Below are 24,692 nucleotides of genomic sequence, written 5' to 3' on the forward strand. Positions count from 1 at the left end.
TGGGAAGAAAGGGGGCGGGGCGATGGGAAGGGGGGGCGGGGCGATGAGAAGAAGGGGGGCAGGGCGGAAGTACGTCACCAGCTTCAGCGGACTCCCGGCAAGCCCCGGGCGAGACGGCGAGAGCGTGATGGCGATGCGAACTCACGCTCAGGGGGCGACTCGGGCGGCCTTCGGCTCGCTCAGCTCGGCCGCGCCCGACTGGACGAATGCCGAGGTCCTCACAGGGGTAAGCCGTGAACCCCCGCGGACGACTCTCGAGACGCCGAGGGGGTCCCTGACGGCGGAGAGAAACCCCAAGGCCCGCCGCGGGTGGGCGCAGTCCCGGAGACAAGGCCCCGTGTAGGCCCCGTTTATGCTGCTGCTGCTGCTGTGACAGAGGAATGAATGGCAACATTGGGTCTCTGTAGACAATCAGCATCATCGCCATCAGCCGTGGTCTATCCACTGCTGGGTGAAGGCCTCCCTAGGCCGTGGCCAGCCTTCGCGGGCCCACGATGCCGTAAGCCGCCTTTGTGGGCGCCAACAAGACGGGCTGGTGTCACCTCGTCGTGCGGCCGGTTCCACACTTTGGTCGCCACTCCGGCGTTACTCTCGACCCCCCACCGGGGTCATTAATTGTTTGTATCGATGTTTTAACTTGGTTGGGACCGCTTTGTTAGAGTTGAAGTGTGAGGAGATTTTGTGGAGTTTTTTTTTAACCCGCTTAACCTGGGCCATCATTAATGCGGCCATTGTGTAGCCAGCTATTGGGTGCTATTTTGTACGTCAAATTAATGTAATTTAGTATTTTTGAAATGTTAATTTTTCATTAATGTTGCTCCTGGATCTCTGGTCCATTGCAAGTCTTTTGTCCAAGATCCTGGTTTCTATGCTGTCCTCTCTTTTTCGTCTTTGTGGCATTTTTGGCTTCTGATTCTTGATTTCGCGAGTTATAAATTGTCAGGCTTTGGTCCCTGAGTCCCAGGATTCTGTTCCTGGGTGCATCTCTACCGTATTCATTTTAGTCTCTATTCCCAGTTGTATCCCTAGTTGTATAGCTATGAATTTAAAGACACTGCTCGTTAGACTTTGGTCCCCCTGATCCTTAGTTCATTAGATCCCAGGTTATGAATCTCAGCTGTCTGGTTCTTAATATTTAATCAAGATATTTGGTTCAATTCCGTTCTGTATGAGCCGTGTGGCTGAGCAGGGTTGACGGGGCCCAGCCAGCCAGTGCCATGACTCTACAGTTAATTTTTGGTTTCGTTCATTTTGCCCGTCTTATCCTTCTAACATTTCCCACCACTTTCAACGGACTGTCCGTTACTGTGTTGCAATTTAATTAGTCTTGGAGCACAATTTTCATCAATTCGTTGCTTACTGACTCATGTCGTAGTGTAAATTTGGTCCCGAGAGGGATGGAGAGTGAGGAGGCCCTGTGGCCTTGCCCATGTGGCCTCAAAGACCTCTGGACCCCGAAGGGCCCTTTACCACCCTTCGGGTATGGAAATTGATTTGTGGCCACCGACCCGGGCAGACCCCAACTGCAATTAAAGTCCTAATTTTCTTGACACTACATTTTGTAGTATGATATTTATGGGCCTGCTATATTGTTTCATCTCTACTCTGTTATTAAGAAGTGTTATGGTTAATGTAGCGGTGTTTTTGAATGACAAGGCAAAGCTGAGAGGTGGGTAAAGAATAATTGACAGCTGCATGCTGGGAATCTCACTTCGAGACATAAAGAGGTACACATGGATCAGAAAACAAACTCAATTTGGAGGCATCACATTGACTTCAGAGTAATATAGATTGGGCTTGGGCAGGACACCTCACTGGAAGGAACATTGCCCGTTGGTAGAGACTAGCGAATGAGTGGCAGCCAAAGGAGGAGCGCACCCAAGAGGACATCGACCACGGAGCGAGAGCAATGGGATAAGCTGATGTGCAGGAGCAAGATGGGTCGTTGCATTGCAAGATGGTGAGGGATTGCGACGCCTTGGAGAGGCCTTCATCCAGCAGTGAATCGATGACGTCGAACGATGGTGATCATTTGTAAAATAATGCCACGTCTCGCTCGCCCACAGACCACCATCATGGCAGTGGAGTTTGCCGATGGCGTGGTGTTCGGCGCGGATTCTCGCACCACCAGCGGGTACGCCCCCTGCACGCACCCCCTTCACTAGCCCCCTCAACTAACCCCCTTACGCCCACCTCCTTCACTCACCCCCTCCATGCACCCTCTTCACTAACCCTCTTCACTAACCCCCTCAACTAACCCCCTTACGCACACCCCCTTCACTAACTCCCTCCACGCACCCTCTTTACTAACCCTCTTCATAAACCCCCCTCTACGCACCTCCTTTACTCGGCCCCTTAACTAATCACTCTCCACGCCAAGTGATAACTGAACCGATCCTGACCACCAACCTACGCTAATCATCACGGTGAAGTAAATCAGAATCAAAATATTTATACCGGAGGAATCCGATGAGCTATACAATTCTTTCTCACCAATGTCCAGTATTGTTCAGGCAACCCTTATTGCAGACATGTCTTGGGGAGGCCTTCATCCAGTGGTGGATAGATCATGGCTGATGATAATGACGATGAATGTTGGTGAGAGCCCACTGCATTCGTACACAAATAAAGACAGAGATCCCCACATAGCCTTCAATAGACTTTTGGGGTAAGTGCTGTGAGCGAGCGCCTATTCAATCTGGCACGGCACACGAGAGTGTGGGTGGCCAACACCACGCCTGGCCGCCTTGGTGCTGATATTTATGCATCGCTCCATGTACAGTTGAACCCCTCTTAACGACAGTAATTGGTTTCACGAAACTGGCCGTGAAGTGATTTGGTCACTTAGCGGGTATAGGAAGTACATGTTAAAGGCCTAATTCGTTCCGACAGCATGGAAAGTTACCCTTTTTCACCCAAAAAACGTACTTTATAATATGTAAATAATGGATATTAATACATAAAGATACAAACATTTTAAACGCATAATACTAAAATAAACATGGTTAATCAATGCATTAATTCATATTTGCTGTACCTACAACATCCCATCATTAACAGGGGAGTGGTCGGTAAGCGAACACTTTGGGCTCTCTGGAGGCCCGTCGTTTAACAGGGGTTCTACTGTACTTATTTAATGCCGAGTCGACCTAGGGAGGCCCAGGAATGGTTCAGATATTCACTCTTCCTGATCGTGAACAGAAATCGAACTCGGATCGCCGGGTTCATAGTGCAACGCGCCAACCAATGCGGCACTGATCCCCACAGTTGCCTGCACGCACGCAGCCTGTTCTTTTGTGTCACAGCACTTTTCCTCAAAACAATCTATGGGGGGGGGTGGTGGAAATCTCTTTACGTCTCCACGCGCGAGCAGGTCTTATGTCGCCAACCGAGTGACGGACAAGCTGACGCCCGTGCACGATCGCATCTTCTGCTGCCGCTCAGGATCGGCGGCCGACACCCAGGCCATCGCTGACGTTGTCAATTACCAGCTCGGCTTCCACAGGTGCGGCCCGCCGCGACGTGCCGGACGAAGCGACGCGTTCCTTCAGATGAGCCTCGTTTTATAATCGCAGCGAGTGCTCGCTCCACGCGGTTGTATGCGTCCCTAAAAAAAAAAGTTCCGCGTTAAGTGAGAAACGCGTCGAGCGAAAAAACTATTTCCACATATTCTTGGTTCTTTCGGTAAAGTCACATAGAAGGGAAATAATAAAATAATGCAAATATAAAACAATAAAAATTCTCACGACGTTTCGACTGCAACACAAGCAATCATCATCACGTGTGTCATCATCACACCTGATGATGATTGCTTGTGTTGCAGTCGAAACGTCGTGAGAATTTGTATTGTTTTATATTTGTATTATTTTATTATTTTCCTTCTACGTGACTTTACCGTAAGAACCAAGAATATGAATCCCTGCAGTCACGAAAGCTTTAAATCGAAATTTACACGTAAGTAGTGTAACGGTTAACGTTTTGACGAGATACGATGTATGCACACCACACGGTGAAATGGCAGGACAAATAACTGAGGGTTGGTTACCCGCCGCCGATAAACATGTCAGGGAGAGAGGAGGGCGGGCGATTGATGCAAGACTGGTGCGGTAACGCTGCCCTGTCCCCCCCAACCCACCACTACCCATTAGCATCGAGATGGAGGAGATGCCTCTGGTGCATACGGCCGCCAACCTTTTCAAGGACTACTGCTACAGGTACCGTGAGGAGCTCATGGCTGGTATCATCGTGGCCGGCTGGGACAAGCGCAAGGGAGGCCAGGTGAGAAGCACCCACCGTTGTGGGTTAGGAACCTGCGACTGTGTAGGGGAGTGGTTGCCTAGTGGTTAGCGCACCACGCTACGAACCCGCCTCACCCGAGTTCGATTCCCACTCGCGGCCAATGTCAGTCACCAAATGTCTGAACTGGTCACTGTTCCTCCTCTAAGTTAAAGTATTTGACTGTGATAGATTTCCATGTCATAAGCCACTATGTTGAGCTATCATTTGTAGGCAGGTTGCTTTGGAAAAAATTATATATAGTTCAGTGAGCCTTACCTGGTAAAAATATAATAAAAAAGTTTTTAGTTTTTAATTGTGCAGTGTGTATAAAACATCAGCACTGGAGAGACAAAGGCGGCCAGGTTTAATGTTAGCTGCACCATCCGCCTTTCATGTCATGCCGGCCTTCATAGGTACTCAATAACAGCACTTGCCCCAACAGTCTTAAAAGCTATACAGGGGATATTTGTCTTATCTGTATGTGTGAGTGTGGTGCTGGCACCCTCCTCACCTGTGTGTGTGAGTGTGGCACCCTCCACACCAGTGCGTGTGACTGAGTGCGGTGTTGCGACTCACTTCCATCCATGTGCTGCCACTGCTGTGCCGCAGGTGTACACAGTGCCACTGGGCGGCATGCTGGTGCGCCAGCCATTCTCCGTCGGCGGTTCTGGCAGCACCTACATCTACGGCTTTGTTGACTCCAACTACAAGACCGGCATGACCAAGGAAGAGTGCATGGAGTTCACAGCCAAGGGTGAGCGACGCCCAGCCCACACCCCACTCGCTCGCACCTCACCGTCCAGCACAGCAGAGGGCCCCGGCCTGTTTTCCGTGCGGCCATTTTTTGGCGCCTGTAACACAAGTCATCGGTTCTCTCTCGGCAACCGTCAGAAAAACATACAAGATTCGGTCTCGTGTTTTTACGGTCAACTTCCTGCACAGGCTCGCCGTGTTGAAGCTCTTTTGAGAAGTAAAGCGGCGAACAACAAAATACGCAAAGTGAGAGAGATCGAGAGATACGGCGCTACGGAGGCGAGGCCACGAAGACGGGGGGGGGGGTGGAGCAATGGTGGAGCTGTCGAGGTCACGTGAGGCTTTAAAGGGGGCAGGGTCTGTGGAGGCGGTCCTAACATAGAGGTGAAGCTATCTACACGTGACGTGGAGAATCGGCAGCTAGAAATTACGCGACATCTACTGCACCGGTTAAATGCCAGTGCCCAGGTAGCCGTAAAAATACTTTGGCCAATTACGATTTTTCTTTGTCTTTCTCCTACCTGTTACCATCTCGTCTCACCTCCCACCTTCTCTCACCGCCCCCCCCTCGTCACCCCCCGCAGCGCTGTCGCTCGCTATGAGCCGCGATGGCTCCAGCGGTGGAGTCGTCCGCATGGCGGCCATCACGGCCGGTGGCGTGGAGCGCAGGGTCCTCACGGGCAAGGACATTCCGTCCTTCTACGAAGAATGAACCCCCCCACCTTCTCCCCCCCCCCCCCCTCGATCCCCCGGTGGGCCCCCATAATCCATTGCGGTATTGTAACACACAAATGTAGACGTCTCGCATTATTTGCAAATGAAACGCTCGTGTCAGCCACGCTGGCCGATTTTACAGTTTCATCAAATACGCCGTCACGGACGCGCACACAAGACACGCGCGGGCCAAATTCTCGGCCTACTGGGTGTCTGTGTGGGGCAACTTGAAACGATGTTTGTTTAGACCGCGTCGGTTTTTGTTTCGCTGTACTGCATAGTCTGCCCGTCGTCGAGAAAGGGGGGTGGGGGGGTGGTATCGATCACTCGCTGTGCGCATTTCCCACCTGGGTTGAACCGAATAAACTAATTTCTACAACGACGTTTGTGAGTGCGTGAGTGCTGTTTGGCCGATTGCTGGTGCTGCGCTCTTGTCTTATGCATCTCAGCATGGTACACAATCCACCGAGAAGCAACGGGAGTGTGTAAAGTTGTATTCTCGGCAAGGCGTTGCCATCACGCTGTGACAGGTGGCTCCCGGCGGCAGCGAGCCCTGCACAACGTTATCGCTGCGCCTGCCTCTAAGCGGGAATTATTCCGCCAGAAGAGGAGGGGTGGGTTGGGGTGGGTGACGTTGCTATGCGACTTCCCAATAAAGTATCTTGTGTGTGCAAGCCATCAAGACTCCATACGGCCTACCACCCTGTGTTTTTATTAATAAACTGATGGCATCTTTAACGTCCCGACTGTTTAGCGGACGGCGCGTAGCGACCCCTAACGGTGACTACACCCGCAGCATTAACCAGGGTGGCCACTGGGACCGAGCGCACAGCAATCAGTGCCGTGTCACCAGTCCGCAATGCGGGAAGCGTCATTTGTAAACGCGTGGGCGCCTCCGATGTTCGAGGAAACGATGGAACGTCTGTGGAGCTGGGTCGTCACGCAACACGACCCGTGAAACGCACGAGATATCACAATGATCTTTGTTGCTCGGAGCTCCCCTCATCCCCTTCACCCCCCCCCCCCACCACCACCACCTTCTCCATTGGCGATGGTGGAGGAGACGAGAAGTGACGTCTGTTTAAAAGCAATTATTGTGTAGGCAGATCTCTACACAGTCTCATGATTTAAATCATACAAGATCAACACTTCAGAATTTGCTAACATGCAAAATACTAATCTTGACCGGTTTAGACCACCTGGGCCTCATTAGCAGAGTCCAAGCTTGTTAAGCAATGGGTTCTGGGTTATCCAGGCTGAAAGGTGCTGAACCTCCCAAGATTGTACTGGATCGGGCACGTTGTAGGTGCTTCTCGTCAATGACGTGCGTCTGGTTGTTCACGCGACGTGGAAGTGACAGGTAGCGTAGTTGTGTTTATAGTTGAATCTTTTGTACCCCCCCCCCCCCATCTGTCTTGATGAACCGGTCTGCCAAGCTCGCCTTTTCTCTCAGAAGTAGCTCCGTCAAATCGTCTTCCAGATCCTACTCACATACTTAACTCCATTCTCGCCTAGCGGCGGCAATGATTGATGTCACATTTTGTGAGCTCGGAGATGTGACACGTTACATAGCCTCAACGATCCGAACAGAGATCTGATATTTGCTGACATTTTTGTATCTTCAATCAAAAATTCTCACCTCGCCGTAGAGGCTCGTCGTTTTGTCTGCAGGAATACCATCGAACCAAAGTAGGTTTGGTACTGGTAGGAACCACCTGGTTCCACCAGCCCACAGGGGATTATTGTGTCCGTCCGTCGTGCATCCAAAAATGGGAGGGGTGGGGCTGGGTGGAGAGGGAAAGGTGGGGAGGGTGGGAGGGGTGGGGCTGGGTGGGGAGGGGCTGGTCACCCCGTGGTGCCCTTCTAAAACTCAACGTTTAACCTACTCACGCTGATTTGTGCCCACCCTCACAGTCGGGCATATTTGCAGAATACACCACGCCGCCGTTGACCCTGGCCATTGACCGAGCAACCCAACGTTCCTACCCGCTCCCTGCGCAGGAATGTGTTTAATACGAGGTGAATGTGCAGCCAACGTGCAGCCAAAGCCAAGGGAGCTTCTGGATGAAACTGCACACCACGTTGACGAGTGGAGTGGTCACGTGGCCTTGACAGCCTGGGCAGGAGTGGGGTAGGGAAAGTGGAGGGCATGGCGGGTGACCGGTGGTATCAATTGTGGATCTGCCCAACCAAAGATGTTGTGATCCACTGCCCCAATAGCCACGGTGGCGAGATGTTAACTACCTTGCCCGGTATAGAGCAGCGTGTGGGTTCGATCCCGACTATGACGTCTGCTGTATATTTGGAGTTTGCGTGTCTCTCCCCATGGTCGTGTGGATTTTTTCCGGGTCCTCCAGATGTCCACATTCAGAAACACGCGTTTAATGTGTTTGGCTGCTATAGATTTCCACATGATAAGCCACTTTGTTGAGCTATAATTTGTGGCCAGGTCGCTTCTGAAAAAAACGATATCACTCAGTGGGGCTTACCTGGTGCCTGATGATGCCGGTTATAATTACTGGCCAAATGTCGTACTCAGATTGTAAATGTTGTGGATTTGCTCTCCAACACACCGGTATGCTGTACTAGTATCGATTTGGCATGTTCTGTTTACGTGAAAACCCTTACTAATTGGTGGTGGCAGGTTTAACGACGCATTTATATTTACGCGATCGAACCCAATGATATTGGTCGCGAAAGCCGAACAGAGATCTGATGGTAAATAAAGAGTTTAAATAGTTTGTATAGTTTATAGAAACATTCCCTTCACATTTAATATAAAAAGTTAAACTATATATAAGAATAGGTTTTACCCTTTCTGCCAATAAAACAGTTGTGTTAAGATGTTAAAGCACCAAACGGAAACTTTTTGCAAGGACTCATGTCTGCATTAACCACATTTCCTTGTGATGAACATGCAAACAATGCATGTTGTGGGGAACATGTATTGCCAGAAAGGGTAAAACCTATTTTTATATTTTTATAATAGTTAGGGAGAGTCCCATGACGTTAAACTTACCAGGTAAAGCCCCACTGAGCTACGTAGCTCATTTTCAGAAGCGACCTGGCCACAAATGACAGCTCAACGAAGTGGCCTTATCATCGCGTGGAAGTTTATATCAGCCAAATACTCTCTACATAATCTCTGGAAGCGCCACTGTGACCCCGCGGTACAGACGGAGAGGGCCTCCAACCCAGTCCTGTGGAGGCAGCTAGGGTCGGTGGATCACACACACACACACGTGGGACTCCCTCACTGCCAGTCGACGTCCGCCGAGGCCGCCATCACCTGCGTTGTGGCCACGTTCTGATGGCAGTACAGCAAGTGGGACGAAGTTTCCATCTGCACGAGGGATTGGGTTTTCCCCACCACCTGGCACGCGTGGGATTTCTCGTGTCTGACCGCTCCTGGTTTCCTCCCACATGTACACAACGCACGTCCATTCATGGAGTTGGACAAAGATTCCCAACATAGGACCCCAGAGCTTGGAAAATAATTATTGGCTCCGGTTATGGCTGCCTTCCCGATCGTCTAGTTTTTCCGGAGAGTGAACGAAAAATCGTAAACTGCGTGTTAAAATGTATAGGGGGCCTTATCCTTCAGCAGGGGGTGGCGGGGAGGGGGGGTGCTCAGACCCCTCCAGCACGCCCCCTCCCCGATTCTGGTATGTGGATATCTCTACCATCGTGGTGTTTACGCGCCACCGCACGCGAGGTGCGTCCATTGTCACCCGCTCAGGGGCTCGCCACTTCCTCCTGAAGCCCTCTCGGTCACAAAGGGGATGAGCAACGGGTCATGTGCCCTGGGATCCCCCGAAACCGATCTTCTCCACCCCACCCCACCCGTCTCCCCACTTGCCTCACTGTGTCTCCTCCTCCACAATCCTCACGACTCCAGACACCTGATCGTGATCCCTTAATCTCCCGTCTCTCTTGACGCCCGTGTCTCCCTGAGTCTCCCGATGTCTCCCTGCGTCTCCCATTTACCTGCCCCTCTCCTCTCGTCTCCCCGCGTCTCCCCGAGTCTCTTACCTCCCTGGCACCGGCCCCTGTTACCGAATATCTCCCTCGCGTCTCCCATCGTCTGACACCTCGCCCGTCATCCTCGTCGTCTCCCCGGTGTCTCTCCACGTGTCTCCCCGTGTCGTCATCTCCTCCTCTTTCTCCTGAACATGTCCCCATGTCAGACACCCGGGTGTGCCTCTCAGTCTCTCTCAGTCTCTCTGTGATGTCCGCCCGCGGGCTCGAAGCACTCACCCTGCACGGCGCAGACTCCGCGTTCGTCTCCAGATGCGGGGATCTTGGGCGCTGCTGCCTCGCCTCGCGCGCGCGCGCGTCACTCGGGACACCGGCGTCGATCCCATATGACCTGTGACTCCTATAACAGCTGTGCATCCTCGAGCAGCTGTGAGGCCGAAAACACCGACGACCCATATATCTGTGAATTCTACAACACCTGTGCCTCCAATAGCACCTGTGGATCCTATAGCACATGTGAGCCATATAACACCTGTGACCCATATAACACGTGTGAGCCCTACAACACAACACCTGTGGCCCCTATAACATCTGTGAATCCTGTAACAGCTGTGACTCCTGTCAAACCCGCGATTTAACGCCTGGATCACCTGCGCGACACTTCGGCGTCGCTCAGCTGATTGCGGTTTATGACGGAAACATCTGAAGCCAAGGTTGGAGGAAGTAGGGGGGGGGGGGTCTTGTGTGGAGGGAGGGAGGGAGGGGGGGGGTGTTCCTTTTCGAGTTTCATTTCCTATTCTCGGCTGCCTTGTCCCCCCACCTCCTCTTCCCCCGTCGTCTCTCCCCGCAGACGGAGGCTCTGAGTCGGAGGTTCTCGGCTGGCCGGGAGGGTGAGTGATGGAACGGGCTGCAGTGCCGGATTAAGCTAGTGCGGGGCCTGTAGCAGATGATGTTATAAAGGGGCCCTAAATAAAAAAAAACATAAATATTAAAACACACAATTTTAACTTGCGAAGTAAAGTAATTGTTTTTTTTCATTTTCTATACAGCCAGATAATGCGACAAATCGCTAACCTTAAACATCCATTCGTTCATAAACGTCGAAGGCGGTATAGTACTATAGTAATAGAACAAGTGCACAATCACTGAACCGGAATTGATAGCTTGAAAGCGTTTAGCGCGGGGCCCTTGAAAGTGCGGGGCCCGTCGCATGTGTAGCTACTTGTGCTACCACGATAATCCGGCACTGACGGGCTGGGGTATCGTCCCGTGTCCACACCGCGCAACCGGTATTTCATTTAAACGAATAATAATAATACATCGATGTCCGTGTGTTGAACTTCTTTCGCACCGTACGCAGCCACCAACAGCGCTAGCCGGAGATGCGGCTTACTGTGGACCCACTACAGACGGCCGTGTTGTTAAACACAGACGTCTGCGCCGTTCCAACAGCCAGAATACCAAATATACTGAAATCATTATCATGAATGTGTGTGTGTGTTAAGTGGAGTAGTTTGCAGTGTGATGTTTCAGCTTTGGGATGTTTCGGCTCAATAGCAGTTACATTGCGTGATATTTATTTATGTATTATTGCTATATATGTTTTGCCAGGTAATGCACACTCAGCTGCATAGCTGTTTTTGAGAGGCAACCTGGCCACAAATGACAGCTCAACGAAGCGGCTTATCATCACGTGGGAATGTATAGCAGTAGCCAAATACTCTAAACGCGTGACGTTGATTCTAAATGTGGTGGAAAAAAACGGAAAACCCGGAGAAAAATCCACGGGAAGAGAGACACGCAGACACCAAATATACAACAGGCGTCAGGGTCGGGATCGAACCCACGAGCTCCTGTATAGGGGCCGCCCATAAATGACGTCACGCACCTAGGGAGGGGGGGGTCAGACATTTGTGACGAAGTGTGACGAGCGGGGGGGGGGAATGTGACGTCACATCAAAATGCGCAACTTTAAATAAATATAGACAACACGTTCTACTTAATTAAAGACTTTTTAATAAATGTTTTCTCCTACAACATCAGAGTGCAGCGTCACATTAAATACGCACTACAACGACAATAGTTTAAAGCGATTTGAAGCATGTTTTATTTGGGGGGGGGGCAGAGCTTTGTGACGTCATATTTGAGGGGGGGTCTGACTTTTGTGACGTCGTGTGACGAAGGGGGGGGGGTCAAAAATCGTCCAAAATCGCGTGACGTCATTTATGGACGGCCCCCATACCTGGCGAGGTAGTTAACATCTCCTAGCCACCGTAGCTTTGGCGAGGACATCTGAGAACCGGGAGGAAAACATTGGGGCGAGTGCTGTTCGCGAGCACACGAGGGAGTGGGTGCTCAGTATTTATTCGGCTGCTATAAATTTCCACGTGATGATAAGACATTTCGTTGAGCTATCATTTGTGGCGAGGTCGCCTCTCAAAAAAGAGCTGTACATAACTCAATGGGTGCACAGCACTACGCCCCACCGCCTTTGTCTCCCAGTGGCGATATTTACACACGGCACCGAGTACTCATTTGAGGCTGAGTCGATCTAGGCGAGGCCCAGGAAAGGTTCAGATAATCGTCACCGTTGTCGTCCGTGGGCCGGAATCGAACTCGGGTCTTCAGTTTCGTAGCGCCAACCCGCGACACGACGTACGAACTCCGCACAGACACACAGAGAGGCGGCCGAGTCGGGGAATCAAAGACGGCAAATCTGTATTTGCCGTGACCACTGTGCCAACTTGACCGAAGGAACACCGGGGGCGGAGTGGCTCTGTGGTGGAACATGGATCGGCCGAATGAGCACGCGCAGGGGACAGCTGGGGGCCGGCTAACTGGAGGCACGCGGTGATCTTAAAATACCCCGCGAGGGATATGTACACACACACACACGCACACAAAGGCGAATGTCCCCCGTATAGCCTCCACCAGACTGTTTGGGTAAGTGCTGTTGGCGAGCTGCTATGAAGGCCGGTACGGCACATGACAGGGGGAGGGGGGGAACAGCAGGCCCGGCTGTGTCCTGATGTGTACACAGCATATCAGGTACTCATTTAAGGCTGAGTCGATGTAGGGGAGGCCAAGCCAGGGCCGGTTTCAAATATTCGTTGTTGTCATTGGTGGTGGGAGGGAATCGAACTCGGGTCGCCAGGTTCGTAGTGCAGTGCCCCTAATCACTGCGCCCACCGCTCTCCACATCATGTACACAACACAGCACATGTTAACCTATTTAAATTGAAATGCTCATTGAGCACGGGCATGGCATCAATACGTGGATTATGTAAACACTTAATCAGGAAACATATTTGTAAGTTCATTCTTATCGGACACCCCTTGGGTTACATATAACGCGCCGTCCCCCAACTTGCTTCCACTGTCCCTCTAGACTCTCTAGGTACTGTGAGGAAGGGCCTTTGTCCGAAACGTCGCCTATTATTTAACTGTCTAAGGTCACCGTGTTATTGACGAATGTGTTGAGTTTTTGTGTGATATACACATTCTGTATACACAACGATCCCCCAAATATCCTGAGCAGACGTTTGCAGCAAGTGCCATCAGCACCTATGAAGACCGGCACGGTACGCAAGGGGGGGTTGGTGACCAGCACCACGCCGGACCGCCTTTGTCTCCCCAGTGCTGATGCTTGCAGACCACACCAGGCACTCATTTAGGGTTGACACGACCTAGGGGAGGCACATGACCCATTCAGATATTCACCAATAGGAATGAACCACACATCACACTTTCACAAAGAACGCATACTGCACACATATATACAAAGATACAGTAGTCAGTGGCGCCTTTAACAGGCTGCAGGGGCAAATGTTGTTGTTGTTTGTGTTAACTCGCTCAACCCATGTGTACACATTGTATCATAGGATTATGTACTTGAGACACATCGCACACCGCATACACCGAAAATAAACACATTACACGCGTCACATAATTCATTTGCACACGCAAATACAAAGATCCCCCGTACAGCCAACACGGGCTGTAGGGGCAAGTTCTGTTCACGGCCACCTACGAAGGTACACGAGGGGGTGGGTGGCCATCAACACGCCCGACCGCCTTTGTCTCCCCAGTGAAGATGTCTACACACCGCACCAGGTACTAGGGGAGGCCCAAGGACCGGTTCAGACAATCGTCACTGGTGTTGGCCGTGAGCGGGAATCGAACTCGGGTCTTCAGGTTCGTAGCGCTGCCCGCTAACCGCTGCACCACCGCTCCCTAAAGTGCCACACACGGACACAAAGTGGCACGCACACAAAGATCTCCCGTATGGCCTTGGCACACGCGCGCACACAGTGACACGCGCACACAGAGTAGCACACACATTTACGGCATCTATTTATAAACCGACATTGGAAGCTATGCCACTTATGTCTGTGTGTCTACGCACGCCGTCTGTTTGTGTGTCTCTCTGTAGGTGGACGCAGGCTTTACTGAGTTACCGGCGCGGTATGTATATATCTGGGGAGACAAAGGCGGCCGGGCGTGCTGTTGGCCACCCACCCCCTCGGGTTCCGTGCCAGGCATAGCAGGCGCTCGCAAACAGCACTTGCCCCAACAGTCTGTTAAAGGCTATAGGGGGACCTTTGTCTTTGCGTGTGTGTCTATCTCAGTCCGTGTCTCTGTGTGTCTACGCAGCAAGTTGGCAGAGTGCAGAGCACAGGCGATGTCATCTGTCAGTCATCTCGGTCACGACAGGGTCTGTCTGTCTGCCCGGTGACCTCCTGCACCTAGCCTGGCACACCATTCAACCCATACCACCTGGGTTTGTCCCGCGGCCTCGTGTCTTGCCAAGCAAGTGAGCCTTCCCGAAGCTTCACGTGCACCTAGCCTGGCACAAGCGCTTATCTGAACCTCGCCGCTGACCTCTGTCCGCTCGGGCACTCGAGGGGGGAATGAAACGATCCCCTCATGGCACAGGGGACCCCTCCCCCCTACCCCTGCCGGCACAGAGGGGGCCCCACGGCCCTACCCCCCCCACCGATGTATTAAGACCCAGGACCCCACGTGTCTCGCCGGATCTGTGGACACACGAGGGAACGCGATGTGACGGAGTCGTGCAGACACGTGATACGAGCCGGCATCAGCAGCAGCAGCAACAGCAGCGGCGGCGATTGGACTACTGTTGTTTAGTATCATCATCAGCAGCATCAGCAGCTGCTGCTGCAGCTCTTGCCACCGCAGCGCTAACAGGGACTACAGCAAGAGGAATTTACTGACATCAGAAGAAGCGTCATCGCTGCGATCAGTAGAATCACCATCATCATCGTCGTCATCGTCGGTGTCACCGATATCGTCACCATCATCACCATCACGCCAACAGCCACAACCAGCGCAGACGCTGCAATCACCAGCACTTGGCTACATCACCACCATCATCACGATTGAATGTTCCATCACCACCAGTGTCATTAACACAACATCATCATCATCACCCAACACATCAGAATTACAAACTATTAACATCATCACGACATCATCATCAGCACCACCATCATCACCAACTCCACCAGAGCCACACACGCACGATGACTGCGTAATCGCAGTGATTCTACAATCACAGTGACTGATTATACAATCACAGTCATTGATTCTACAATCACAGTGACTGATTCTGCAATCACGGTGATTCCAGGGATCATACGGTTCATCACGTGACAAGCCTCCCTCTGCCAGCCTGGAAATCTTGTATCCGGTAGAGAACACATCACCATCACCACATCAACACCATCAACACCATCAATATCATCAACATCTCGATAAACATCACCACCACCAACACACTCAAGTGTCAAAACATCACCATCAACACCATTATCCTTACCACCATCAACATCCATCACTATTACTATCATCAGCACTATCACCACCAACATCACCACCACCATCAACCACCAGTATCATAACATCACCATCAACACATCCAAACACGTGCGTCACCTGATCACACCACTTACACCACCCCACATCGTCACTCCATCAGCACCACGAGTTTTTACATCACACCATCACCACCATCAGCATCAGCAAAGATAGCAACATCACATCTCAACTACCACCATCATCATCATCCCCAGCAGTGTCATCACATCTCCACCACCAGTATAACCAGCACCACCACCGCGTCTCCACCACCAAGAGGAACACCGTCAGCATCACTGGACATCTGTGGAAACATCTTTATAGCTCATCGGATTCCTCCTGTATACACATTCTCACTCTGATCACGTAACCACCGTCATCACCACTATAATCACAGCAACACCAAAGAAGGAGATCACCGCCTTGAACAGACGACTCCACCACCATCACCACCAGCACCACCACCATCACCACCATCGTTAATACCACCATCACCACCACCACCATCACCATCGTCGCCACCACCGTCACTACTGTCACCACCACCATCAGCATCACCATCACCGTCGCCACCACCGTCAATACCACCACCACCGTCACCACCATCACCACCACCATCACTAGCACCGTCAATACCACCATCACCGTCACCACCGTCACCACCACCACCGTCACCACCACTGTCACCACCACCATCAGCATCAGCATCACCACCATCATCACCACCGTCACCAACGCCACCACCGTCACCACCACCACCACCGTCACCACCACTGTCACCACCACCATCAGCATCAGCATCACCACCATCATCACCACCGTCATCACCGCCACCGTCGCCACCACCGCGGCCGCGATGTTGCGCGACGTGGACGACCTCGAGTTCGAGGCGCCGTCGCACTGCGCCCTCGTCATGTCGGGCCTGCGCGCCGAGCGCTTCGACCCCAAGCTCAGCGACGTCGCCCTCGAGGCGGCCGGGCGCCGCTACCCGTGCCACCGCGCCGTGCTGGCGCTCTGCAGCCCCTTCTTCAGGTGCCCGCCGCCTCCTCCTCACCCTCCTCCTCCTCACCACCCTCACCCTCGCCCAGCCTCCTCACCCTCCTCCTCACCACCCTCACCACCACACAGCCTCCTCCTCCTCACCCCGCCAGCCTCCTCCTCCTCCTCACCCCGCCAGCCTCCTCCTCCTCACCCAGCCTCATCACACAGCCTCATCACCACTCAGCCCCCTCACCCAGCCCCCTCCTCACCCCGCCCCCTCACCCAGCCTCCTCACCCAGCCTCCTCACCCATCCCCCTCACCCCGCCCCCTCCTCACCCAGCCCCCTCACCCAGCCCCCTCACCCCGCCCCCTCCTCACCCATCCCCCTCACCCCGCCCCCTCCTCACCCAGCCCCCTCACCCAGCCCCCTCACCCAGCCTCACCACACACCCAGCCTCATCACCATCATTCTGATCGATCAGTAATCCACCTTTTTCAGCCCCTTCTTCAGGTACCCGCCTCCTCACCCTCCTCACCCTCCTCACTCCCCTCACTCTCCTCACTCCCCTCACCCTCCTCACTCCCCCTCACTCTCCTCACCCTCCTCACTCCCCTCACTCTCCTCACCCTCCTCACTCCCCTCACCCTCCTCACTCCCCTCACTCCCCTCACTCCTCACCCTCCTCACCCTCCTCACTCCCCTCACTCTCCTCACTCCCCTCACCCTCCTCACTCCCCTCACTCCCCTCACTCTCCTCACTCCCCTCACCCTCCTCACTCCCCTCACTCCCCTCACCCTCCTCACTCCCCTCACCCTCCTCACCTCCCTCACTCCCCCTCACCCTCCTCACCCTCCTCACTCCCCTCACTCCCCTCACCCCCCTCACTCCCCTCACTCCCTTCACCCTCCTCACCTCCCTCTACTCCCCTCGCCCTCCTCACCCTCCTCACTCCCCTCACCCTCCTCACCTCCCTCACTCCCCTCACCCTCCTCACCCTCCTCACTCCCCTCACTCCCCTCACCCCCCTCACCCCTCACCCTCCTCACCTCCCTCACTCCCCTCACCCTCCTCACTCCCCTCACCCCTCACCCTCCTCACCTCCCTCACTCCCCTCACCCTCCTCACTCCCCTCACCCCCCTCACCCCCTCACTCCCCTCACCCTCCTCACCCTCCTCACTCCCCTCACCCTCCTCACCTCCCTCACTCCCCTCACCCTCCTCACTCCCCTCACTCCCCTCACCCCCCTCACCCCCTCACTCCCCTCACCCTCCTCACCCTCCTCACCCTCCTCACCCCCTCACTCCCCTCACCCTCCTCACCCTCCTCACTCCCCTCACCCTCCTCACTCCCATCACTCCCCTCACCCCCCTCACCCCCTCACTCCCCTCACCCCCCTCACTCCCCTCACTCCCCTCACCCTCCTCACTCCCCTCACCCCCCTCACTCCCCTCACCCTCCTCACTCCCCTCACCCCTCACCCTCCTCACCTCCCTCACTCCCCTCACCCTCCTCACCCTCCTCACTCCCCTCACCCCCCTCACTCCCCTCACACTCCTCACCGTCCTGACTCCCATCACCATCTTCACTCCCCTCACCCTCCTCACTCCCCTCACCCCCCTCACTCCCCTCACCCTCCTCACTCCCCTCACCCCTCACCCTCCTCACCTCCCTCACTCCCCTCACCCTCCTCACTCCCCTCACCCTCCTCACCCTCCTCACTCCCCTCACCCCCCTCACCCCCCTCACTCCCCTCACTCCCCTCACCGTCCTGACTCCCATCACCATCTTCACTCCCCTCACCCTCCTCACTCCCCTCACCCTCCTCACCCTCCTCACCATCTTCACTCCCCTCACTCCCCTCACCCTCCTCACCCTCCTCACCCTCCTCGCCATCTTCACTCCCCCCACCCCCCATACACCTCCATCTCACCCACTCCCCGTCGTTCACTATTCCTTCACTTGATTGAGCTGTCATCCTCCCCCATATCAACTCCCTCCTCTCCTTCGCAGCTCCTCCTCCTCCTTACCAACTCCTCCTGCTCTGCTCCTGACTGCTGGCCGGACGAATGTCCAAACCCAGCCCAGAGAGTTTTGCTACTTTGCGTTTGAACCAATGCTGCCGACATTATGCACTCGCAGAAGGCCGTGTCGCTGATGGGATGTGCACAAAAACATCCACTCCAGTCACTCGCTCGCCCAGTCACTCGCTCGCCCAGTCACTCGCTCGCCCAGTCACTCGCTCGCCCAGTCACTCGCTCGCCCAGTCACTCGCTCGCCCAGTCACTCGCTCGCTCACCTAGTCACTGGCTCACCCAGTCACTCGCTCGCTCACCCAGTCACTCGCTCGCCCAGTCACTCGCTCGCTCACCCAGTCACTCGCTCGCCCAGTCACTCGCTCGCCCAGTCACTCGCTCGCTCACCTAGTCACTGGCTCGCTCACGCAGTCACTCGCTCACCCAGTCACTGGCTCCCTCGCTCAGTCACTCGCACGCTCACCCAGTCACTCGCTCACCCAGTCACTCGCTCGCCCAGTCACTCGCTCACCCAGTTACTCGCTCGCTCACCCAGTCACTCAATCGCCCAGTCACTCGCTTGCCCAGTCACTCGCTCACCCAGTTACTCGCTCGCTCACCCAGTCACTCAATCGCCCAGTCACTCGCTCGCCCAGTCACTCGCTCACCCAGTTACTCGCTCGCTCACCGGCGGTCAGTCACCTCGTTATTATGTTGATGATGATGGTGGTGATGATGTTGATGATGTCGATGATGTTGTTGATGATGTTGATGTTAATAATGTTGTTGATGATGTCGATGATATTGATGATGATGTTGTTGATGTCGATGATGATGTTGATGATAATGATGTTGTTGATTATGATGTCGATGATGATGTTGAAGATGATGTCGACAATGTTGATGATGACGATAGTGTTGATGATATTGATAATGTTGATGTCGATGATGTTGATAATGATGTTGATGATGTTTTTGATCATCTTGCTAATGTTGATGATGATGTTGAAGACGATGTCGACGATGTTGTCGTTGTTGTTGTTGACGATGTTGTTGTCGATGATGTTGATGTTGTTGTCGTTGTTGTTGTTGACGATGGGGTGTCGATGACGTTGTTGTTGTCGTTGTTGTTGTTGACGATGTTGTTGATGTTGTTGTCGTTGTTGTTGTTGACGATGGGGTGTCGATGACGTTGATGTTGTCGTTGTTGTTGTTGACGATGGGGTGTCGTGCAGGGCCATGTTCTGCGGAGAGTTCCGGGAGAGCTTCTCGGCGGTGGTGCCGCTGCCCCAGGCCGACCCGGCCGCCCTGGAGCAGCTGGTGGACTTCGCCTACACGGGGAGGTTGACCATCAACCAGGAGAACGTGGAGACACTGACCGCGCTGGCGGGACGCCTCCAGTTCTCGTCCGTGCGAGAGGTGCCACCCCCCCACCACCACCACCACGCCACCCCTCCCCCACCACCGACCACCACGCCACCCACCCATCACCCCCCACCACCACGTCACCCCCCCACCACCACGCCACCCTCCCACCACCACCCCCCCCACCACCACGCCACCCTCCCCCCACCACCACCACGCCACCCCCCCCCCCACCACCACCACCCCCCACCACCACGCCACCCCCCCACCAACACGCCACCCCCCCCACCAACACGCCACCCCCCCACCACCACCCCCCCCACCACCCCCCCACCACCACGCCACCCCCCCCCCACTACCCCCCCCACCACCATGCCACCCCCCCCACCACCACCCCCCCCCACCACCCCCCCACCACCACGCCACCCCCCCCACCACCCCCCCACCACCACGCCACCCCCCCCACCACCACCCCCCCCACCACCACCCCCCCCCACCACCCCCCCACCACCACGCCACCCCCCCCACCCACCACCCCCCCACCACCACGCCACCCCCCCTATCCCGGACTCTAACCGCCCCGCCGGGCACCCTGCAGGTGTGCAGCCGTTACCTGCAGCAGCAGATCTCGGCCGCGAACTGCCTGGGCATCGGCCTGTTCGCCGAGGCCCACGCCTGCCCCGAGGTGGCGGCCAAGGCCGGGGCCTTCGCCCTCGACAACTTCGGGGCGGTGGTGGCCGAGGAGGAGTTCGGGGATCTGAGCTGCGACTCGCTGCTACAGCTGCTGTCGGCCCAGCGGCTGCAGGTAGCGAGCGCCCCCCCCCCCCCGACCGGGAGATCGACGGTCGACGTTTCGATGTCACCCGTCGTGGTGCCAGCGCTGCTGCCACCTTCCACTCCAATCGGCAGCGGCCACAGCCCCCCTCACCCGGGCCCGAAGTCGTACCTCCCCCCCCCTTGAGACTTAACGCTGAGCTTAACTCTCCACTTGGCAGTGTCCCCCAGACTTAGCCATAACCCAATACCCTAAACCCCTCACTTTAGCATTAACCACAACCCTGATGCGGACACTGTCACCCTGACCCTATCCCTCACACCTGACCCTAATCCTGACTCTACTCTTACCACTTGACTCTCGTCCTAATTCTGACCCTTACCCTCATGCTCACCATAACCCTACCTTCAACTCTGACCTTTACCCTGACCCTCAGCCTTCTTCTCGCTTCTTACAACCTACGGGATGTATGAGTGTCAACAAATCACAGTGGCCCTACACACAAGCCTCCCTCCCTCGCAGCCCATCCTATTCCTCCCCTCACCCTCTCTCCATCCCCCACTTCCCTGCACTCCCTCCTCTCCCCTCCCCTCACCTCCCCTCACCTCCCCTCCCCTCACCTGTCCTCTACTCTCCTCCCTCCCCCTCCCTCCCTCCCTCCCTCTCCCTCCATCCCTACCCTCCTCTATTCCTTCTCTCCCCTCTTCTCCCCTCCCCTCCTCCCTCTCCTCCCCTCGCCTCTCCCTCCCTCACCTCCCTCCCTCCCCTCCTCCCCCCTCCCCTCCTCTCGCCTCTCTCTCCCATCTCCCTGCAGGATCGCGAGGACCCCGCGCTGCTGCTGGGCGCCGCCCTGAGCTGGGTGCGGAGGGACCCGGCGTGTCGCACGCCCCACCTGGGGGCCCTGCTGGGCGCCGTGCGGCTCGGCGCCCAGCGGGGGGCCGGCCCCTCGTGCAGGGCGCTGCTGCAGGACCCCCTGCTGCAGGGGGAGCCCTCCTGCAGGGCGCTGCTCGCCGACGTCGCCATGGACTTCGACGACACGCAGGCCACCGACGCTGACCAGGTGGCCAACTTATAACCTCAAACTAAAACTTTTTATCTTACTTGGTAAAGATGTACGGCTCTTTGCCAGAAGCGACCTGCCCACAAATGGTAGCTCAACGTAGTGGCTTATCATCATCTTCATCACGTGGAAATGTATAGCCGCCAAATACACTAAATGTGTGACGTTGATTCTAAATGTGGAGGGCAAAACCGGAGGACCCAGAAAAAAATCCACGCGACCAAATATACAGCAGCAGGCGCCAGAGTTGGACTCGAACCCGTGACCTCCTGTAGACCAGGCGAGCTAGTTGACCCTACGTTGACCCCGCACACTTTGCGACAGCTCCTCCGCACGGTAGACGCTGATTTCACCGACCCGGCATCTGTGACGATGTAATGTGTGTGGCTAGGTCAGGTGGTGGAGGGTCTTCCGACATAAAACTCGCCAGATCATTCACGTGGCCTCACCCAAAAAAAATCTACTCCTAATTATTATAACTGCGCCTGTTGACCCAGGAAAGCTTCATCGAGTCTCGGGACGAATGTTCGGCAGGGCCCTGCCCAGTTCTTGCAGTAGGGGGCGATGTTGTTGTTGCTGCTGCTGCTGCCGCCGTGTGTGGTACCAACTGAATAATATTCTTGGTTCTTTCGGTAAAGTCACGTAGAAGGGAAATACTAAAATAATATAGATATAAAACAATACAAATTCGTTTCGACTGCAACACAAGCAATCATCAGGTGTGAAATCCACAGCAAGAAAATTTGAAAAAAGTGACGGTTTTTCCTAACGTCAGCACCAAGGACAGCAACGTCGTGAGAATTTTAATTGTTTTATATTTTTATTATTTTATTATCTCCCTTCTACGTGACTTTACCGAAAGAACCAAGAATATGAATCCCTGCAGTCACGAAAGCTTTAAATCAAAATTCAACAGAATAATGTTGAGGCGTAACTTTGCAGCATTGCGATGGATGTTTTATTGAGCCCAATAAAACATTTAAAACGATTCGGCGAGGTCACCGCCACCTCCCGACCCACGCGGCCAGTTGCGACGCCACGTCCGGAGCGCGCCGCGTGACTCTCTCCCGCCGCAGGGCGAGGGGCACCACGCGGCTCCTCAGGGGGGCTGCCCCCCCCAGGACCGCGAGGTGCTGGTGGTGATCGGGGGGCGAGCGCTGCAGGAGGACGACGAGGATGAGGAGGAGGAGTGGGGGGACGCGGCGCCATCCAGGAACGCCGCCTTCTACGAGCCCACTTCGCGTGAGCGCGATCTGTGTGCCCTTGTGTCGGTGCGTGGGGAGCGGTAGTGTGTGCTCGCTCACAGCACTTGCCCCAGCGGTGTGGTGAGGCTATACGGGGGGTCTTTGTCTTTGTTTTTTGGAAGGGTAGTGCAGCGGTTAGCACGCTGCGCTACGAACCCGGCGACACGAGTTCGATTCTTGCTCATGGCTAACACCGGTCCTGGGCCTCCCCTAGGTCGACTCAGCCTCAAATGTGTTAACAACGCCGCTGGTGTATACGTGTGGTGTGTGTGTCGTGTGTGTGGTGTGTGTGGTGTGTGTGGTGTGTGTGGTGTGTGTTGTATGTGTGGTGTGTGGGTGTGTGGTGTGTGTATGTGGTGTGTGTGGTGTGTGTGTGGTGTATACGTGTGGTGTGTGTGTGGTGTCTGCGGTGTGCGCAGGAACTTGGCGTCTGCTGCCGGACTTCCCCGAGTACAACAAGTGGGGGTTCTCGGTGTGCGCCCTCAACAACAGCGTATACGTCACAGGTGGGACACGCACACCGTCACGCAAAGACAAAGATCCCCCGTGTAGCCTTCACCGACTGCTGGGGCAAGTGCTATTAGCGAGCACCTATGAAGGCCGGCACGGCACACGAGGGGGTGGGTGGAGAGCACCACGTCGGGCCACCTTTGTCTCCCCAGTGACGATGTTTACACACCGCACCAGGCACTCATTTGAGGCTGAGTTGACCTAGAGGAGGCCCAGGACCGGTTCAGATAATCGCCACTGGTTTTGGTAGTGAGCGGGAATCGAACTCGGGTCGCCGGGTTCGTAACGCAGCACTACCATCACCAACATCATCATCGTCACTGACATCAACAATGTCATCTCCATCATCATCATACCCACCACTGGTCAATTTTAGTTTAGTGAATTTGTGTGGGGGCGGGGGGGGGTGATTGTGGTGTGTGTGTAGGGGGGTCACGCGGCTCCATGCAGGACAGCTGGTCGACCACGCACGTGTGGCGCCTGAACCCATCCGTGCGGATCTGGGAGCCTGCGACCCCGATGCTCAAACCGCGCACGAACCACTGCACCGCAGCGCTCAACGGCGACCTGTACGCGATAGGAGGTGCGGGGCAACCGTGGGCAACCCCGGGCAACTGCAGGCAACTGCGGTGACACCGTGGGTAACCGCGGGTAACTACGGGATAACCACAGGGCAACCACAGGGCAACCGCGGGCACCGTCGTTCCACCGCATGAAACCCCACACAGCCACGTGCGACCTTGTGTCCCCATATTACCACGTAAATGTCATGCAACCACGACGGGTGTGCTACACAATAGCCACCACTCTTGTTCAGGCCAGGTGGCTACAGCGGCAGAGCGAGCGGCTCACAATTGGAACGTTTCGAGTTCAATTCCCGGTTGTGAGAGGTGGGGTGGGGGGGTGCGGGTTGACTCAACCAATCATCCATCCGCACAGGGTCGATACAACGAGTACAAGTTTGTGTTGGTGGAAGCCAACGGCTGCCGTGTCCAACTTAAAACGCGCAGTGGGCTCGTAGCAGGCCATGCGAACGCGACATTTCCACCACCGGCTGCACTGGTCGCTTTCGACGAGCTCGTTCGAGCGTTGGGGAAGAAAAAAAAAATATCTCGACTTCATTCCCCGGCCCCGGGGGGGG

The 24,692-nt window shown here is 54.8% G+C and overlaps 2 protein-coding genes across 3 annotated transcripts; both read left to right on the forward strand.

Annotated features, from left to right (window-relative positions):
- The first annotated feature begins 50 nt into the window (after positions 1-50).
- LOC144728436 (proteasome subunit beta type-6-like) lies at positions 51-6,127 on the forward strand. The gene is made up of 6 exons (XM_078607880.1): positions 51-226; positions 2,067-2,134; positions 3,374-3,505; positions 4,149-4,278; positions 4,888-5,032; positions 5,616-6,127. Exons 1-6 carry the CDS (start codon positions 128-130, stop codon positions 5,741-5,743), a joined length of 702 nt encoding a protein of 233 aa, XP_078464006.1. The 5' UTR covers positions 51-127; the 3' UTR covers positions 5,744-6,127.
- A 7,697-nt stretch (positions 6,128-13,824) lies between these two features.
- Positions 13,825-24,397, forward strand: KLHL30 (kelch like family member 30). Of its 2 annotated transcripts, XM_078607882.1 has the most exons (7): positions 13,825-16,632; positions 19,833-20,016; positions 20,561-20,767; positions 21,552-21,797; positions 22,874-23,039; positions 23,461-23,547; positions 23,979-24,397. In XM_078607882.1, exons 1-7 carry the CDS (start codon positions 16,457-16,459, stop codon positions 24,182-24,184), a joined length of 1,272 nt encoding a protein of 423 aa, XP_078464008.1. In that variant the 5' UTR covers positions 13,825-16,456; the 3' UTR covers positions 24,185-24,397. The 2 variants fall into 2 exon arrangements, with proteins under 2 accessions (XP_078464008.1, XP_078464007.1); XM_078607881.1 differs by lacking the exon at positions 23,979-24,397 and having other exon boundaries at positions 23,461-23,938.
- Positions 24,398-24,692: the final 295 nt, after the last annotated feature.

Source organism: Lampetra planeri, chromosome 28 (genome assembly GCF_965212315.1).
Source record: "Lampetra planeri chromosome 28, kcLamPlan1.2.h2, whole genome shotgun sequence".
Taxonomy (NCBI): domain Eukaryota; kingdom Metazoa; phylum Chordata; class Hyperoartia; order Petromyzontiformes; family Petromyzontidae; genus Lampetra; species Lampetra planeri.

Coding starts and splice junctions, on each gene's coding strand:
- LOC144728436 (XM_078607880.1), top strand. CDS start 128: ATGGCGATGCGAACTCACGCTCAGGGGGCGACTCGGGCGGCCTTCGGC. Junction 2,135..3,373: donor GATTCTCGCACCACCAGCGG/GTACGCCCCCTG, acceptor ACGCGCGAGCAG/GTCTTATGTCGCCAACCGAG. Junction 3,506..4,148: donor TACCAGCTCGGCTTCCACAG/GTGCGGCCCGCC, acceptor ACTACCCATTAG/CATCGAGATGGAGGAGATGC.
- KLHL30 (XM_078607881.1), top strand. CDS start 16,457: ATGTTGCGCGACGTGGACGACCTCGAGTTCGAGGCGCCGTCGCACTGC. Junction 16,633..19,832: donor CTCTGCAGCCCCTTCTTCAG/GTGCCCGCCGCC, acceptor GGTGTCGTGCAG/GGCCATGTTCTGCGGAGAGT. Junction 23,040..23,460: donor CTTCTACGAGCCCACTTCGC/GTGAGCGCGATC, acceptor CGGTGTGCGCAG/GAACTTGGCGTCTGCTGCCG.